At 46.9% G+C, this 16,576-nt stretch overlaps 1 protein-coding gene across 1 annotated transcript in view; it reads right to left on the bottom strand.

Annotated features, from left to right (window-relative positions):
- The window catches only part of LOC122379085 (serine proteinase stubble-like), a 233,830-nt gene that overhangs the window by 13,930 nt on the left and 203,324 nt on the right, over positions 1 to 16,576 (bottom strand). The window contains exon 7 of the mRNA XM_043361016.1: positions 7,703 to 7,848. Coding sequence (XP_043216951.1) covers positions 7,703 to 7,848 — 146 coding nt within the window. The remainder of the gene's footprint in view (positions 1 to 7,702; positions 7,849 to 16,576) is intronic.

The raw sequence follows: 16,576 nt of genomic DNA, 5'->3' as shown, positions 1-16,576 counted from the left end.
GTTATACGTGATTCTACTTTGTCTATCAAATGGCTATCTCGGTTTTTTGAAAATTTGAGTGTATCGAAAAAAACGGAATATATGTCGGAGAAGTGTCTATGTGCACCTACATACCAATTTTTAGAAGAATCGGTTCAAAAATGTGGGAGTTATTCAAAATTTTATGTCGTCACGACACACAAAATTTTGAAAAATGATTTTTTGGAAGTTCTAGACCTCGTACGGAAACCAAAATAGCACCATTCGATTCGTCGTGAAAAACTGCATCAGATGGACACCTTTTTAGGCCTTAACAACCAACTTCAAAATTTGACCTCACTTGATCTGACCTTGACCTGACCTCGACCTTAAATTCATCCACAGGTGGTCCATATCACTTATTGAGTGTGCCTATTGAATTATATGGGTAAAATGACCCATAAAACATGTGTCGCATATGCCCTTTTCTATATTTTGTTTTTGGTGACCTGACCTGACCTGACCTGACCTGACCTGACCTTGACCTTGACCTTTGAATGACATTGTATGCAACGAATATTGTCTTGGTAGTCTAAGAACACGTTTTGGGCAATCGGTCTCAGTCCATTCTTTGGCAACTACAGTGCAAGGCCGATACTGTAGAAACTTGCATTTTGTTCCCTTGATCTGACCTTGACCTGACCTCTGACCTACTTAAGCAAAAAAAATGGGCTCTTAAGATCCGCCTTGTTTATTAAGAGCTTTCGATTGCCGTTTTTCCCGTCTTTCTACGACCATCGGTTCGGAATTTAGGCAGGGGGCAGAATCTGCCCCCCCCCCAGCAGGGCGCGTATGGCTGAATAGCCCTGCGGGGCGCGGGTTAAAGGCCAGTGGAGGGCCCTCAGAGGTCAATCTGGGTCCTCAGCGGTCAATGTGGACGCTTGACCGCCACTGAAGGGCTCTCAGAGGTCAGTGTAGGACCCTCAAAGACTGGTATAGGAGCTGTTAATAGCTGGCGTGGGTTTCTCGAGCCTCGTGACAATCGAATACGGGCCAGGGCCCCATACGGCCATGGGGGCCCATCGTTTTTTTTTTGGGGGGGGGGCAAATGATATGATGCCCCCCTGATTTGCCTTTGGGGAGCATGGCCCTGATGCCCCCCCCCCCCCTGCGACCGCCACTGGAGCCGTCCGCCTTGCATACACCTATGCATTCATATCTCGGCCAACACCGACCAGCTGAGCGCCACACGGACACATTTGGCAGCACATAGACCAGTGCGAAGGAAATCCCCTCCGCTAATACTTTACACATAACAGGCCTAATGAAGAGGGGTCCCGCGCAAGCAACAGGTAAGTATGTGCATAGAGTAAATACAACAAAACTGATCTTTAACATCTAAACATGCTAAAGTATAGCATAAAAGGCATTAAATCCACAAAACCAGTGACTGAAGCCGCCTCTGTCAAGTAAATTGTGCCGTCAAGTGTAAGTGCAATGCGCCCAAATCAAACATGAAAGTGTCTGGAAAGGGCGCATATGCGCTCGGATCATACTGCAGAGTGTCGTTAAATGGCGCAGTGCGCTTTTATCTGACTCGGTAGTGTCGTTTTTAGGCTAAGTGTCTGATAATTGCGCCTGAAGTCGACTCGGGAAAATTATTCAAACAGGTATTTCGAGAAAAATGCAAGTGTTAAACGCAAAAAAAAGCTGTCGGAATGCGATTTGCAAACACACCTATCAATTAAAAGTGTTTGGGTCACCTTCAGGTCATTATTTAAAAAAAACTTGTGCACCGAATTCCAGCTCAACATCTAGGTAAGGTATACGACACCCACTCCGTCGTCAGGGCAAAATCCTTCATCTGAAAATTCAAGTACATATGGTTGTGAGTATGATGTACCAAATGTATGCATTATGCATCAGAAATGACGAGCGAGAAAATCTCTTTCAAATGAGCATCATTTTTTAAAGATTGGTTGCGAAATAAACGAATGAGAACAGAAAAACGGAAAGTGCTCGACCACTCAGGCTCCAACAGGACTGTTGAATACAGGCGCAATTTGCCCACGATTTGTCGCGAATGAGCGCAGTTTCACCGCATCGTTCTGCATCGCGTTTTTCTCATTTGTGGCGGAATCAAACAGTGTCCTGATACTATCACATATTCCGGGGGGCTAAATTTACCTCTTTTCATTGCAGCGAGCTTCCTAGAATGCATAACTTTGAAGATTTTGCGACATGAAAGAAATGTCGTATTTCAGCGCAGTTTGAGTGTGCAATTTGCGGCAACTGTCGCTTTTAAGCGCTGTCGTTTTATTTTGCGCAAAGTCGAATTCGAGCGCAAAAAAGTCGAATGAGAGTTGAATCGTATTCCCCGCGGCGGCTCCGAGAGTGGGGTGCGTCGTGACGTCAGCGGTGCATCGTGACGCTCCGGCTGGCGAGGGCCGTGAGAAGGCGGAATCGGGGAGCCGACCGGCAGACGGAAGTGGACCCGTGGGGCCGGCGGACGGCGGTGGATCTCGGGAGCTGCCAGACGGAGGCAGATCCGAAGAGCCGGCGGGTGGAGGCGGATCCAGAGAACCGGTGGGTCAAGGCCGATCCAGGGAGCCGGCGGGCGGAGGCGGATCAGTGGAGCCCGCAGACGGAGGTCGAAAGTGTCGTGCGGTGGCGAGTAGTTCGCGCGATGGGCACTACGCGCCGAGCAGGCGTGCCGCTTGTGAGTGACGGTGCGGTAGGATGGTGTTGTTTTGCGTGTTAACAGTTTTTGCTTTGTGAGCGTCATGTTTTTATGTAAAGGGGGGCGGGGTGTGGTACGTCGTCCGTCCCCCCTCCGGCCGGGCCTGGGATCGCCTATGCCTGGGTCGGAGCAGAGGCCGTAAATGCCCGTGCGTGCGCCGGCACGGCGGACGGAGAGCGTGGAGAGCCGGCACGGGAAAGTCCCGCGCCGGGTGTGACCGATATCGTTATGTGAAGCGCCGCGTGACCAGCACAGATTATGCTGTTCTCGGCCGGACTGTGGTCAGGAGTCGCCAGGCCGATCAGTGTGAGAGTACGGACAGAAAGAATGACTTCTTCTGCCACTCTTCAGATTCATCATACATAAACCTGGTGATTCCGGGCTAATATGGCAATAACGCTGGCCCGGCTGGCCCGAACTACAAACGCCTTGGAAGGCTGGCATCATGGCTCCCAGAGTCGACTGGCCTGCAACCATCCAAGCACGGCCACCCTGCTTCGAACCCTGCGGGATGAGGAGGACACGGGACGCGCAGAGCTGGACAATCCGTGGCCTGGAGCTAGGGCGGCGACGCCAGTGGGTAGTGCTGGCAGCAAGGGTGCAGCGTACAGTGGAGCGCCGACAAGACGGCGAGCTCAGTGTTGCGGAGCTGGTGCGAGGGATCGCGCACCTAACTAAAAACGACTAATTGACATTCCGTCAAACTGGCATTTCGACAAATTGACATTTCGGCTAATTGGCAGTTCGGCAAATTGACATTTCGACTAATAGACTTTTCGGGCAAATTTACATTTCGGCTAATTAGCATTTCGGCTAATTAACATTTCGGCAAATTAGCATTTCGACGAATTGACATTTCGACTAATTGACCTTTCGGCAATTTGACATTTCGGCAAAGTTACATTTCGGCTAATTAGCATTTCGGCGAATTGACATTTCGACTAATTGACTTTTACGGAAATTGACATTTCGATCAATTAACATTTCGGCAAATTAACATTTCGGCAAATTGACGTTTCGACTTTTTGCATGTCGGCAAAAAGGCATGTCGGCAAATTGCATTTCGACTTTTAGCCCTTCGCCTTTTGACACGTCGGCAAAGAGACACGTCGGCAAAATGCATTCGACAAATTGACATTCGGCGAATAAGCATTCGGCAAAACGCAGTTCGGCAAATTGTCCTGTAACCGCCCCAAAAACACATGCAGTACTGCATTTGGGGGAACACAAGTGCCTCAATCAACAGTTTTTTGGTGTGACGAGGTTGTGAAAATTGTGAGGTTGTGACAGCGTTGTGAAAATGGAGAAATGTGTCGTCAATTTTAAGTTACATCGTTTTCTAAAAAAAGCGGCCAAATTACCCCAACCTCCCCTACCATTTGATTCGTACCATGTCCCTTGTCCTTTGCCACATCTAAACATCCTCTTACGCAACACACGAATTGATTTTGGAGAAGCTGACTGTTTGCAACAGTTCTTACAACTGTGGGCATAATGAAACAAGAATCCACTCCTATAAGCATGCCAATCTTCCCTTGAGGTATTGTGACTTCATTTACATCTATAAGCGGAAAATTCTTCCTGATGATTTCCACGTCAACTTGTTGAATATTCGAAGTAATTTCGTCAATTTCATAAGCGCAGATTGTCCAAATTTTCCCTTCCAAATCGGTAAGAGGTACAGGGACCCGCAGTTGCTACTGTACACATATATTACCAATTTACAATTGTGCTATTATTTGCTAAGTGCTGGCCATTGGAGAAAGGAAATGTAGCGCAAAGTATGGAGGAATAACACATAATTCCTCCTAGGACGTATGTTTTGTATGATTCCTCTTACCGCAACATATATTCTTTCAAAACTACAATCGTGCTATTTTTCCGTGCCGGTTGCCTCCCCAGAGCCCGTCCTTGGTATCGCCTATAGCTTCCGTTCCCGCTACGTGAATGAAAGTCACGTGACTACTACACGTTTGCACTCAGTACTAACACACCTAGCCCGAGGGCCGGTCCGTAGCGGGGAGGGGTAGAACGCCAGAGCTCCAGCGCAGTGGAGGTGGTGGTGGCCCGTATCATAAAGAGGCAACCGTAAGCAGAACTACAATGCCGCAGTATGAGGTTATGATAAAGTTTTATTTAAATGTATTGATTGACAAGAAAGTGCAATGCTTATCCGATATAATAAAACGGTGTCCAAGGCCTTGGAAGAACTATAAAACATATTCAGCAACGTATAAATTTATGATACAGGCCATGACCTTTCACCTTGCATCCGGGGAGGACCGCTCAGGACTCCACATACTGAACGAATCGAGGCCTCGCAGCGCGGCGGCAGAGGAGATGGATAAACCATCGCCAGATCTTTCGGTTACTTATGTTCCAGAAGAAGGGGGGGTGGAGGGTGAGGGCTGTTTTCAACCCACTCACCAACCCTTTCCTTATTAACTTACAGCTTACCGAAAAAAAGGCAACACAATGGTGGCCGTCACGGATGTAGCGAATAGTGCCTCAGCCACACCGGTTTTGAGTAAACTAAGCATTGGAATTCAGGCCAGTGATCCTGAAGCATTATTTTATTTTTGTCGTGCATAAGCTGGGATGACGTGGGCCAAGTTGATTGCGAAGAAACGGTTTTAGTTTCAGAACATTTCTGAGGCTAGTCGCGCCAAATAGTATACGGTTGTTGCAAAATGTCAAAAAGAATGTTGACGTGCTATCCAGATGATGGAATTAATTTGACACAAGAAGTCAAAAAGTGGCATCGTTAGTCATCGTGCATGCGTGTAAATCGATTCGTCACCTCGGTTCGAGCTCAATAGTTCTTTTCGCGGATGATCGGTTTCGTTTTTTTTTTTGGGGGGGGGGGGGGGGACAGTTTATGAGCCAGCAACCACCCTCCCCAGTCCCCCCCCCCCAACAATTGTTAACAAATACTGTGATGGCCTAAAATGCCCTCAATTGTGTTACGTATTTGGGGCTCTCAACTTTGATTTGTTAAAGTTATTTGTCTATTCATTGTAAAAGCTGTCAAATTTGCCGTATCATTAAACTTTTATTGAGTTTCTATTTCACACTTATCTAAAATGAACAATTTTATCTCTGGCTTCTTTTATGAATGGATGGTCGCATGAATGAACGAATGAATAGCTCTACATCCTTTGAGCATCAGCTGAAATCATCAATCCTAAAATTTAACCCTCGCCCGTATGGGGGGGGGGGTCGAACGGACCCCACTAGGTTTTTCGCGAATAACTCGCGTAAAAAGCGGCCGATCGCGACGAAACTTTCAGTACCCTCGCGTTTATCACTTTTACACCTACCCTGAATATTTCATGACCCTGACCTTAATGACCTTTGACCTGTGACCTACTTTTCGAGACCATGTTTGGCCGGAATCGCGATTCGGCGTATGCTGGCTCGCATTAGCCGCGCTTTGTAGTCTTTTCGTGGTTTTAAGCGTCCAAACATGGGATATGATGCTGCTCCCATGCATTAGGGTGGGTGTCAAGGTCACCGGAAAGGTCAGGTCAGGTCATTGACCTTTGATGACCTCGGTTCACTTTTTCGAGTTTTACATGTTTTCAGGTCAGTTTTTTTAGCTGGATTCGAATTTAGCAACCATATGAACATTTACGAAGTAGTTTTGTCACCTTCGTAACATGTTACGAAGCTGTCAGAGGCGGTTGCCACCTACTACGAAAACCCTTACTGATTGACCTGACCTGACCTGACCTGACCTGGCCGAAATGCATAAAGGCATATCTGTAATCAAAACTAACATGATATTCGTGATCAGCACCCAGAAAAACCCCACAGCAGCCACGCTTTACGACTTTCTAACAGGTCCCGATTTTCCCCGACTTTTGGGTCATTGACCTGACCTGGAAGGTCAACCGATGACCTAGGACCTTAAAATTGGGTATCATCGGCTTTCTCTCGTGACGGGCAACACGCTCGTTTTTTCTGCGAAGCTCTAGCTCGATCAGGGGCGAAACGGCAAGGGGGTCCAACGGACCCCCCCCCCCCCCCCCTTATACGTTCGCGGCTGGAAAAACACCAATACGGGCGAGGGTTAATCTACAAGTCTGCAACGAAAAGGTTTAAAAATCAGTGGAAGTTACCTGCAGTTCCTAATGTATGCCGTTTTTTTATTAAGTGTCTCATAGCTCCTAAATCTTGAGCCGCTTCTCTCACGATTCATTTTATGTGGTGCTTACATGCATTGTTCAAGAAGTTATAGTATTCGAGCTAGTTGGTCAAACTGCTATCGAAGTAAATTAAAGTGCTTCAGGCTTCGGCACTTAAAAAACCAATCGATATTTAACCCTCACCCATTTAGGCATTTCTTTTCAGCGTCTTACATGAAGCGGAGGGGCGTAGAAACCCTCAGCCATTCGGCCCTTGATAAAAAGAGCCAGAGCTTCGCTCAAAAAGCAAAAAAAAAGCGAGCTGGTCGTGACGAGAGAAATCCGATGATTTGAGGGTCCTGGTCATCGCTGACGAGGAGAAAGCCAATTATTTTTATGTCCTGGTCAATGTTGACTGTTGAGATCCTAGGTCATGTTGACCTCCCAGATCAGGTTAATAACCCAGGCACGGAAAATTGGGTCTTGCTTGAATTTCTACAAGTGAGGTTTGCTGGGACTTGGCTTGCTTCTGATTCCGAATTTGCACTTGCTTTGATCAAAGATGATGTATCAAAGCATTTGGGGTAGGACAGGTCACGCCAGATCACCCATTAAGCGTTCTGCCGCGTATCCATGGAATGTTAACCAGCACTTACAGCCTTGCAACATATTGCATACGCACTATAACTGATACCTACCGGGTTCACATAAACCAGTTTAACGTAACACTTGCTGCCCGGCGAAAATTGCCGGAGTAGCTGCCCCCTGCTCGGGAATGGCACTAGGCCGACCGAGCAAAAAAAAAAAAAGAAGAAGATCTACCTGTTTCTGATAGGTATCTGGGGTTGGACGGTGGCGGTCACCGTCCTATACTCACGCTACATGAGTCTTTTCCGGCGGCGGCCGCGCACAGCATGGAGCTGATTATACCGCCCGGAGCCGACTTGCCGTAAGAGCTGGCGCACTGCGAGTTCTCCCACACTTGCAGCGTCACCTTCTGGAGCACGCTAGGCTGGCGACCGGCTGGCAGTGGCACGGGGCAGTGCGCGTCAGGGCACGGACACACACGTCACACCCAGCGGAAGGGACACACGTCACAGACACTAAATTCAGTGCACAAACATTTCTACATGTTTACAATGTAAGAGACAGGGAAGAACCGAAGAGGGTATAGTGTCGTAAGGTATGTTTCGCTATATGCTACCTCAATATTGATTTGTATACAACACTGCAATATTGTAAGTACAATATGTAAGTACTGCTCGCTTTGTCCGACCGGATCGATACGAGCGTCGGACAACATAAAAACCGCAGCATCGTGGCCCACCTCCCCCGGTATTGATTATCATCACCCCAGCCTCGCTGTAACCTTTTCGTCCACCAATCGCATTGCTTCTCTTGTGGTTTGTCGGCCAATCATTGTGTTCCCCGTTTCGGCCACCACCAAGAAGTGCCGACCAACGCCCAACTGTTTTGGTATATAAGCTCTGTTTTGTCGCTCAATGCATACATGCATTCTCGATCAGGCTGACCCACACGGATAAAAAATTGTCGGACATCCCACCTCCACGACGACTCCATATTCCGGAGTCTGAGTGCTTATATTTTTGGTGTCCAACTCTAAAATGTGTGGTCATCGCCTCATTTCTTGGCGTCATTTTTTCGACGACGCCAAAATATTGCATCCTGAGAGGTCATGATACCCTTAAATCGGATCAGTGAGTTCTGCAAGGGTGTACAACACCAAAAGAGGGATGCTTGACGCCTTTGTTGGGGAGTTGTCTATCTCAAAAAGAGAGTCGTGCATTTTGGCAAGGGAGTAAGAAACCCTTTTATGAGAGTCAGTCACGTTGGAAATAAGGTGTCTCGACTCCACATTATAAACTCACTTAATCCGCGCCCGGCTGGGGGTCCTGGATTTCCACGCCCTGCTGGGGGGGGGGTGTTTGGACACCCCCTTCTAACTCGGCTCCTGGGCCACGTAGCGATACGCGGAAGGCGGCGTTTGGAAGAGCGCCAAAAATAATGAGGAAATCACTTAATCACTTCGGTCACTTTTTTGGTCAGGTCAAAGGTCAGGTCACCAGAGGTCATTGAAGGCAAAATTTCGCCGATTTCCAGGTCGAATGTCAACAGTTTCCAAGAAGCCAACGCATAACTCGGGAACCAATAGAGCTACAGCGCCGCAGAAAAGTGCATTCGATAGCCCTGACGCCCTTTCTGAGTAATCCCCTCTGATTTGACCTAACGTCAACGGTTTTGCCTGCAGGGGGCAAAAACTGCCAAAATAGTTTTTTTCTGCAATAACTTTTGATCCAAGCCTTGTAAGAGCTTACTTTTACCGGCATCGTGTTCCTCTCGTCAAGACGCATCGAATGAACAATAACTTGACCTTGAAAGGTCAACTTCAAAATTTGACCTCAGGTCAAGGTCATGACCTGACCGGAAAGGGTCATGTTGCATATCAGTCGATCCGTATCGTCCAGCTGAACACATCTAAGGCGTTTTCATCGCTCTAGCGTGCCTCTATCGAAAAGTATTTAAAAAAAAAAAACTGTTAGATACCATTCGTGACCTGAGATGGCCTCAGGGGCATAAGCTGGGGTCACGGACACCATTTCCATGTTCAGTGCGTCTTAACAACTTGTAATGCAGTGTTTAGGAGTGTTTATAATGTCTTTCGTCCAAAAGAGGCGTATTTCAATTTTCTCCCATTGACATAATGGGGAGGTCGCAAAATTGACCTGACCTTAGGTCATCGATATCAAAATTTTGAGATAAACATTTGTACATGTTATTGCTCTTAGCATTCGCTGAAAGTTTCAAAGCGATCGGTCACTCGGTGTAGCTATGGCAGACATTAAGACTTTTTATGAGGTGAGGTCACTTCAAGTGACCATAAAATTATATTGAGGGACGAAAATAAAGAACAATACAGTTTGAAAGTAGGCCGCACACCACTGAACTAAAAACAATTTCTAATATCGACGTTGACTTCGTTTTCTGAGCTGAAAAAACTATTGTTTTTCACGAGCGCAGCAACAATAAAAGAAAATAAACATGAATCAAATAAGGCGTGATAAAATCTCGCCTTATTTGATACCTCTAATAGAAGGAAGTACGAACTCGCCACAACACTCCGCGTCCCAGAGCCGAGCTAGAAAATAGCTATAGTAAATTGCTAAACAAAATCGATCACAAGTTGTCAAGCAGAATGGGCGCAGACCAGCTCTTATTAACCCGGCGGCCGCTGGGCCTCCGCGCCACCCGCCGGCCGCTGGGGGGGGGGGCATAAAGTTGCCCCCCTTTACTTCTACGGCGATATCGTCGCAACGCGAAGAGATAGAGAAGCGAAACTTTGCACACATCTTCCTGATTACCTAGCCGAGGTTGTGTCCAAATTTGGTGTCGATCCAATTTGAAATGACGTCACAGTGACGTCATAAGTGAAATTATAGATTTGCGACTCTCATATTCCTCACGATACATCACATATATGGGACCGAATATAAAGGGCCGATTATTGGTCAGAAACTAGATGGAAGTGTAGTAAGATGTTTTAGGATGACAACAGGTGCTGTCTAGTTCATTTACAGTCGAGTTTCATGCTCAGCGTCATCAGAAACGGTCCATATCGGAAAACGACAAAACTTTATGACGTCACTGTGACGTCATCTTAGGTGCTACAACCGCCAAACTTTCCTCAAACATTGCCTAGGTATTCATTTGAAGCTATGCCAAGTTTCACGTTCGTAGCTGATCAGGTTTCGGAGATATTTCACAAAACGTAAAGGGGGGGCAACTTTATGCCCCCCCCCCAGCGGCTCGTGGGTTAATGGCGGCACAGCGCCTGCCGCGTCGGACGGGAGCGGCGATAAAACGGCGCAGCCCGGAAACTTCGGCGATGGCGACTTGCGACTCGCTGGCTTGCGTTCTGCGTTCGCGGCGACGTATAGTACATGTCGTTGATGAACGCTTGGGTATGTAGGTAGGTAGATAAGAAGATAAAGAAGCACCGCGGTGGAGCAGGCGGCGTGGCTCAGCGCGGCCTGGATCCACCTAGGTTAGGCCACAAGTCAGTGGAGCCACTCTTGGGAGAAGCGAGCTTGAGGTCGGTGCGCTGGTATCAACCGGTGCGGAGGGAGGCGGCGCGGCGTGGGTGCGGCGCGGCCCGAAATCACCGGCTATTATTCAGTTAATCGTTTTGGTCGGATGTGTTTCTTGTCATGAAGAAGTATCTCGTTTTCGTTTCGAATTCTTGGCATGCAGTCTTCCTCGTTCTTCTTTTGAAGTCGTCTTTAGAATAGGTATATATAATATCTTTAAGAGGAATGATTTATTGTTAAAAGTCAAATTCAGCCCACGTCGGTGTCACCAATAAGGCGGCCGAGACGAATCGATATGATAGAATTATATTGAGGGACGAAAATAAAGAACAATACAGTTTGAACGTAGGCCGCACGCTGAACTAAAACAATTTCTAATCATCATCATCATTCTTTATTAAGCACCGCTGTTACAGCGACAAATACAATGTACAGGGACCCGCAGTTGCTACTGTACACATATATTACCAATTTAGAATTGCGCTATTATTTGCTAAGTGCTGGCCATTGGAGAAAGGAAATGTAGCGCAAATTATGGAGGAATAACACATGTTTGCTCCTAGCACGTATGTTTTGTATAGTTCCTCTTACCGCAACAGATATTCTTCCAAAACTACAATCGTGCTATTTTTCCGGGCCGGTTGCCTCCCCAGAGCCTGTCCTTGGTATCGCCTATAGCTTCCGTTCCCGCTACGTGAATGAAAGTCACGTGACTACTACAGGTTTGCGCTCAGTACTAACACACCTAGCCCGAGGGCCGGTCCGTAGCGGGGAGGGGTAGAACGCCTGAGCTCCAGCGCAGTGGAGGTGGTGGTGGCCCGTATCATAAAGAGGCGACCGTAAGCAGAACTACAATTGCCGCAGTATAAGATTATGATCAAGTTTTCTTTAAATGTATTGATTGACAAGAAAGTGCAATGCTTATCCGATATAATAAAACGGTGTCTAAGGCCTTGGAAGAACTATAAAACATATTCAGCAACGTATAAATTTCTGATACAGGCCATGACCTTTCACCTTGCCTCTGGGGAGGACCGCTCAGGAAGCCACATACCGAACGAATCGAGGCCTCGCAGCGCGGCGGCAGAGGAGGTGGATAAACCATCGCCAGATCTTTCGGTTACTTATGTTTCCAGAAGGAGGGGGGGTGGAGGGTGAGGGCTGTTTTCAACCCACTCACCAATCCTTTCCTTATTAACTTATAGCTTACCGAAAAAAATGCAACACAATGGTGGCCGTCACGAGATGTAGCGAAGAGTGCCTCAGCCACACCGGTTTTGAGTAAACTTGAAGCATTGGAATTCAGGCCAGTGATCCTGAAGCATTATTTTATTTTTGTCGTGCATAAGCTGGGATGACGTGGTCCAAGTCAATTGCGAAAAAAAGGTTTTAGTTTCAGAACATTTATGAGGCTAGTCGCGCCAAATAGTATACGTTTGTTGTAAAATGTCAAATAGAATGTTGACGTGCTATCCAGATGATGGAATTTATTTGACACAAGAAGTCAAAAAGTGGCATCGTTAACAGGGTGTTCCGAAAAAAGTGTCACAGTTTCAAACGTGTATTATAAACGCTTGACAAGTATTAACGCATTAAAACATACACCATATGAAAGCTCACGTTTGTCGTTTTTCAACAAGGTTACTCTCGTATCAGTGCTATAACTCCTTGCCAGAGGGCAGAGGAGTTCCTGCGATCACAAGTTTACGCGAACTTCTTGTAGTTCACGTTCTCGATATGGGCACCACCGCGGTTGAGACACGCCTTGATTCTGGCCTGGAAACTCTCAGCGACTTTCGTCAGAGTCTCGGGACCGACTTGATGCAGGTATCTTTCGACGTTCTGCTTAAGCTGGACCAGTGTCTTGGGCTTGCCTGCGTACACAGTGTCCTTGGCAGCCCCCCACAGCCAAAAGTCTAGCGGGTTGAGATCAGGGCTGTGGGGAGCCCACTCATGGGCGGTGCCGAGAGACATGAGGCGAGCGTTGAACAGCTCCTTAAGGCATTCGATACTCTCACGCGCAGTGTGAGGCGGAGCTCCGTCTTGCATGAACCATGCCTGTTGCAGTTGGTTATCGGTGAGCATATCGGTCAGATCCGCGTAGAATTCCCGGATGACCTCGCGGTAGCGCTCGCCATTGATGGTGACGGTCCGGCCATCTTCTTCGAACCAGTAGGGACCGAGGAGGCCGTGAGTGGCGTTGTAGGCCACGAAGGCAGTGACCTTCGGGCCCTTCAGCTGCTTCTCCGTTACTTCTTCCGGTGGTGAGTTACCCCAGAAAGTGTTGTTGTGGTTGTTCACCGCACCGTTCAGGTGGAAGTGAGCCTCGTCTGAGAACCAGACTCGGTTCACCCACCGCGCGTTCCTCTCCATCTTGTTGGAGATCCATTGACACATGACTTGCCGCTTTTGCCTGTCCCGATCCGTCATCTTATGTCTGGTGGATATTATGTACGATGACAGTTTTAGCTCGTCGCATAGGATGCGTCTTACGCTGGTTTTAGCAAGTCCGAGCTGTTGAGAGCGTCGACGGAGCGACTTCTTGGGACTGGCAATGACGGAATTTCGCACGGCCGCGATGGTCTCTGGGGACTTTGAAACCGATGCTGGCCTGCCGCTGCTGCCCCTGTGAGTATTCAGGACTGAACCTGTTGTCTCAAAATGGTTAACAAACCTTGCAATGAGTTTGTTGCAGGGCAGATCTCGAGTTTCCATGTCACACTCGCGTCGAAGTCGGCGGCGGACGGTGACGTACGATTTCGTCTCGAACCATAATCGGACGATTTTGATTTTTTGTTCTGGCGAGAAAACCATCGTAGATTTTGGTGAACCGTTTTGTCCACCAAAATCGACAAGGGTTGTGAGCAACATATCTTAAGCCAAACTATTTCGGACAATTTTTACGGAAATCGCACGTGACTAAAATCGTGACACTTTTTTCGGAACACCCGGTATAGTCATCCTGCATACCCATAAATCGATTCGTCACCTTGGTTCGAGCTCAATAGTTCTTTTCGCGGATGATCGGTTTCGTTTTCTTTTTTTTGGGGGGGACAGTTTATGAGCCAGTAACCATCCTCCCCAGTCCCCCAAACAACAATTGTTGACAAATACTGTGATGGCCTAAAAAATGCCCTTAATTGTGTAACGTAGGGAAGAATGAGGTAAGTTGAGCCGCTTTTTGTTTTTCGTAAGCTACAGGCTAACTTACTGATCATTTTTCTGCGTTTACGGGTTGGACGGACAGAGTGGTCATTGCGCATGTAATGGTGGCCAGAAATGTTTCATAGCGCTTATTTTTATACCTGAAAGGCTACGTCAAAAATCATCTTGCACGTTGCTCAGCTTACCCCATGGGCGGGGTAAGTTGTGACACGTCGTGGGGAAAGTTGAGCATGGATAGAAAAAGCGAACCTCTTCTTTTCCCGGGCGCGGCGAAGAGTGGGCTCTTTTATTTACTCCATGGCATACATACTTATGGCAAAGTTTTTTTTCCTCCAAAAAGTGACTGTTTTAAGCCTTCCAATAACTCGTCAAGTTTTTTATCACGGAAGAAATCATTTTATCCTTCAGATAATCTGCAAATCACTTACAACTTGTGTAATCAACAAAGAAAAACAATTTTCTACCATTTTTATTCAGCAGAAACAAGCGCAGCTCAGTTTGGTTTTCGACAGCAAGCAAACGTTTCGGACAACAACGTGCCTTCGTCAGTGGAGAAAAATAAATAAGTGTAGGTATAGGTTTAACATCGATGAGAACTAAATGCGGCACCGTCTCGGTCTGGCCAGCCGGGTTGCCGATAAAATACACAAATGTTTATAAGCTTCCATGATGTGCTTAACCCGCGCACCGACGGGGGTCTGCGCCAACTTCGCACCGACGGGGGGGGCGGATGACCGCCCCCCCCCTGAGATCTCGAGAACGAAGCAAGATAGCGACAAGCGGTAAACGGCATCGGATACGCACGGCCAAGATATACAATTTTTACAAAGGTCATTTTCAGGTCAGGTCAAAGATGACGTCACAGGGGTCGAAAAAGTCAAAATGGCGGCGCTAGATATGGAGAGTTTTTCTCGAATAACTTTCGAATTAGTCAAGATAGGAACAAACTAAGGGCATCATCGTGATCCTCTCGTCAATCCGCATCGAATGATATATATGTTGACCTCGAAAGGTCAAGGTCAAAGGTTGACCTCAGGTCACGTGACCTCGAGGTCATCATGTTATCATTCGATGCGTCTTGACGAGCTGAACACAATGAGACCATCCACGCGTCTGTATCTTGTTCCTGTACGGAGTTATTGGCCAAAAACCTTTGGTGACCTTTGATGACGTCACATGACCTCGCAGCTGCCCAACAGCAAAACAGACCTCAAGGTAGTGAAGGTTGATCGTATATGAAGTCATGTATGGTATATGGGGCCATTCCGACCCGTTTTAGTGGTAAAAACAGGGAGTTGATTTTTCCCCCATTGACTTATAATGGGGAGGTCGCGAAATTGACCTGACCTTAGGTCACCGATATCAAAATTCCGAGATATACAAATTGTAGCTACTAATTACCTAATAATATCCTGCGACTTTCAAAGGCCTCCGACATCTACTGTAGCTCTGGCACGGTGACAAAGTTGCAAAAAAGTGACTTGAGGTTGGGTCATTCAAAGTGACCTGGTGACCTGACCTTAAAAGGTAGGAGGTTCAAACTTGCACACCATGTGTAAAATTGATGAGGTTATAGTCATACCAAATTTCGCGGCGCTACGCGCCGCGGTTTTCCCGCTATTCGCGAAAAACCTCAGGGGGGGGGGGGCGGATATCCGCCCCCCCCCCCCCCCCGTCGGTGCGCGGGAGGGACCCTCCCACCTTCAAAAAAAGTTAATGAATTGGCATGAAAGTGATGTCGCTCGATTCAGAAAGAGCAAAAACGAATATCTACCAAATTTCACCAAAAATATTCACCGGTTTTCAAGATATTAGACTTTTACTTTTGTTTACTTTTTTGGGATCTCCGCTGTTCCTAGCGACTTCATTTTGGAAGTGCGGCGTTCGCGGCAGATGTTGCGCGCAAATAGCATATACCACCACTGCTTTACAAAGATGTTAGTATAAGGTTTTAAAATCGTTAGATCACCGCTGACGTCACAAATTCTAAGGGGGCATCTCAATGCATTAGCCCCTTAGAATCCGAAAACTGCAAGTTTGAAATTCCATACCTCCGAATTAAAGCATTTTTCGATGTTGTGAGTGCCCAAACCGGTATTTGCAGGCCATGGCCACCAATTTGGCTATATCAGCTCAAAACTAATGTTAAGGTGGGATGGTCACTTTAAAAAACTGCTGAAAATATATCTTTAAAAAAATAAAGATAACTACCTACTTCATCGATTTTATCGAAAGAAAACATGTATGCCTAATTACTTATTTCTTGCCACTGACGGAGGCACTTTTTTTGTGCGAAACGTGTGGTTTTATTCGTATTGTTATTGTTTTGTCAGTCCCTGTGAGAAAATAGGATAACTCTTCAGTTAGTAACCATAACAGCGAAACGGCTTATTGTAACACAACTCACTGTGTATACGAAACCTATAGGAGTCCCTAAAAATAATTATATTTGCAACTTTTAAAAAGATACAGCTTATACT

The sequence above is a fragment of the Amphibalanus amphitrite genome, unplaced genomic scaffold (genome assembly GCF_019059575.1).
Source record: "Amphibalanus amphitrite isolate SeventyFive unplaced genomic scaffold, NRLGWU_Aamphi_draft 000071F_arrow, whole genome shotgun sequence".
Taxonomy (NCBI): Eukaryota; Metazoa; Arthropoda; class Thecostraca; order Balanomorpha; family Balanidae; genus Amphibalanus; species Amphibalanus amphitrite.
This window is presented reverse-complemented; position numbering and strand designations above follow the sequence as displayed.